At 19.7% G+C, this 3,194-nt stretch overlaps 1 protein-coding gene across 2 annotated transcripts in view; it reads right to left on the bottom strand.

The window, feature by feature from the left end:
• The window catches only part of LOC102671064 (cytochrome P450 6A1-like), a 4,600-nt gene extending 1,635 nt beyond the window's left edge, over positions 1 to 2,965 (bottom strand). The window contains exons 1-4 of one of the 2 annotated variants that reach the window (XM_006614215.1): positions 2,917 to 2,965; positions 1,221 to 1,604; positions 454 to 979; positions 43 to 261 (exon numbers count right to left, since the gene is read on the bottom strand). In XM_006614215.1, coding sequence (XP_006614278.1) covers positions 43 to 261; positions 454 to 979; positions 1,221 to 1,553 — 1,078 coding nt within the window. In that variant the 5' untranslated portion in view covers positions 1,554 to 1,604; positions 2,917 to 2,965. The remainder of the gene's footprint in view (positions 1 to 42; positions 262 to 453; positions 980 to 1,220; positions 1,605 to 2,916) is intronic. The other variant, XM_006614216.1, reaches the window with a different exon arrangement.
• Positions 2,966 to 3,194: the final 229 nt, after the last annotated feature.

Below are 3,194 nucleotides of genomic sequence, written 5' to 3'. Positions count from 1 at the left end.
ATATATATATATATATATATATATAATAGCTATTATACGCACCACGAAATACTAAATCCAGATATGTCATATTTTTTATATATTCATATTTCAATTCATTATGTTTATTGAAATATTCTTTGATCTCTTGCCGTAACTTATCTTGAACTTCAGGATTTAAAGCTAATTCATAAAGTGCGTTGCTTATAGCTGACGAAGAAGTTTCAAATCCAGCAATGAAGAAAACGAATGCTTGTGCCGTTAATAAAGTATCCGTTAATTCTGTAAATTATAATTAAAAAAAAATAATAAATAAAGAAATATGAGAAATGATTGTATTTTTACAAAAATTGATATTAACTAATAATTGTGTAAAAAGATATTTTTAATAAATCTTTTGTTTTTATATTGTTTAATTATTTAATCTTGATATCATTATACATTTTTAATCGATAAAAAATATAAGATACTTACTAATATTTTCTAATTTGTCTGGATGTTTTTTAAGTTCTATAAGCATATTAACAAAATCAGGTCTCACAATGTTGTTTTCCTGTCTGTATTTCATTGTATTTACGATAATATTCGTGAGAAACGTTGTAACTTCCATTGGTGGCAATATGAAACCAAATAAATTATAAATTCGTGGGAAAATTTGTCTAAATCGAAATCTTAAGATTTGCCCAAATGAATTGGCAAATACTTTTCTACCTATTCGACGAAATTCGCTTTCTTCATCAGACAGTGCGTTCATTTCGATACCAAAAGCGCAACTACCTATTACATCTGTTGTATATTTAGCTGTTAATTCACGACATTCTATAAACTCTTCTCTTAATACCAATTTATCTAGATATTGTTCCAAATGTTTTGAACAGTCTAATATTAAGGGAAACATTTCTTTCAATTTGCCAGATGTAAATACTGGCGAAAGTCTTGTTCTTAATGGACGCCATCTTTCTACCTCCAAATTGAAGAGATGTGAAGATAATGGTTCTGCCTATAATTATTTTAAAAATCAATAAATAATTAAAGAAATATAATTTTATTGTTACAATTCAATAATATATTTGAACATGATTTAAGCTTAAAATTTAATTTTTTTAAAATATTATAATTTATTTATAATTTAATATGTGCATCTACTTGCATTTTATATATATATTTGAAATAATTTTGAATATTGATATAATAATAATATATTATAATATATAATATATAATAATAATTTAATAATTTACCTTTTCATGAATAGGAATTCCTCGGTTGGCAAACTTAGAAAAATCCCTTATTAAAACATCCTTTATAAGATCTGGATCTTGAATAATGAGTATAGGTGTTTTTCTAGTGAATATTCCGATCATAGGTTCATGTTTGTATTCCTCACAAAGTTTCTTTAAATAATGACACATAGACGTCCTCAAAAGCATTACATTTTTTATATTACCAAATATTGGTATCGGCTTTGGTCCAGGTACTCCACGAATTTTCCAAAAATCGAACGTTGAAGTAAAATAATAATAAATTGCCAGAAATAATGAAATGATTCCAAAAATAATTTCTAAACTTGCCATTCTTGTTTTATAGTTAATTTAATGAAAAAATGATGGATATAATTAAATTTTCTGCAAAATATTATTATTATTACTTCAATTTCTATAATAATTTTAAAGTATTTTAAATATAATATTATCATGAAAACTAGAATATATTAAATAATGTATTTTTTTACAATGTTTTTGTGTTGAAATTAATTTTTAACCAGAAATGAGAATAAAAAAGATAAATGAAATAGTGTTAATTAAAATATAATTTAATTTGAAATGAAAGATTTTTTATATATAGAAATTTATTGTTATACAATTTTTGAACTAATCAAATCGAATTTTTTAGACATAAAAAAATATATATGAATATTTTTATTTTTCCGAAAAATATTTTATATTGTCTATTATTAAGAAGTTTGCATTAAACTAAATAAAATAAATAAAGTGAATGGTTTCTTTATTTTGAGAACAATAAGTATTTTTCACATTGTTGAAATATTTTATAGTATCTAACTATTGTTTATTTAATTGAAATAAGGAATTTTTTATATATAAATAATAATTTATTCAATTATTATTCAATGATATTTAAAATAATGATAATCATTTGGATCTTTAAATTATTTATCATATTATTTATTATTTTTAAATACGATTTATTACACAAAAAATTAAAATAATTTTTGAGCAATAATACAATTCAGAAGGATAATATTTTTAATAACAGAATGCATATAATATTTCTTTCATTTTTATTTTATTTATATACTTTTAATCTGTCAATGAATGATATATAATTATATTATTTATATTTATATTATTTATTATTATAATTATATTATTTATAAAACAATATATTATACATATATATGCATAATGTTTATTATTAATTAAGTTCTAATAATTGATAATTCACCAATTTCAATTGTTAATTTATTTAGTGATTATAATTTCCGTATATTAAATCATAATTAATTATAACACATTTTTATTTACAATAGACATTCTTTTTTTAAAAATAATTAAATATTTTTTTTCCTTTATTTCAAAAATAATTATTATTTATTTCGAATTAATGAAACTTAAATTATCTTTCTTAATATAGATATAAAATATTTAAACTTTATTAATTAATTTGTTTAATCAAAAAAAGATCGCTAATTTGTTTAATCAAATAAGATAAAATGATAAATGACAACAAATTATTACGTTATATATATTTGATATTAAATGTATTTGATAGGTTAACGTGTATCACTTTTGTATTATTATTTTAAAATTATATATAAAGACACTTAATGATAACTATTTACGATGAATGATGATAATGAATCACACATAATACGAAATATTTTTTTATATAAGATATATGATACAAACAAAAGCTTACTGTTTTGCACGAGGTAAAAACTCAATGTATGACGCAGTTTTCTCAATGGACTACTGCAGTACAAATGTAGTAAAATAATATCTGCAAAATGAAACAGCAAAATATATAATATTATATATATATATAAAATATCATAATATCATAATACATGTTTAGAATATTAATTATATAATGAAACAATTAAATAATAAATTCTTAATTTATTTGATTTAAATAAATATGTAATCTTTATAATAAAAGTAATTAAAAATTTAATTATATAAATCAATTAAATAAAA

The sequence above is a fragment of the Apis dorsata genome, unplaced genomic scaffold (genome assembly GCF_000469605.1).
Source record: "Apis dorsata unplaced genomic scaffold, Apis dorsata 1.3 scaffold_172, whole genome shotgun sequence".
Taxonomy (NCBI): domain Eukaryota; kingdom Metazoa; phylum Arthropoda; class Insecta; order Hymenoptera; family Apidae; genus Apis; species Apis dorsata.
The sequence above is the reverse complement of the archived record's forward strand: the minus strand, read 5'-3'. Positions and strand labels throughout refer to the sequence as shown.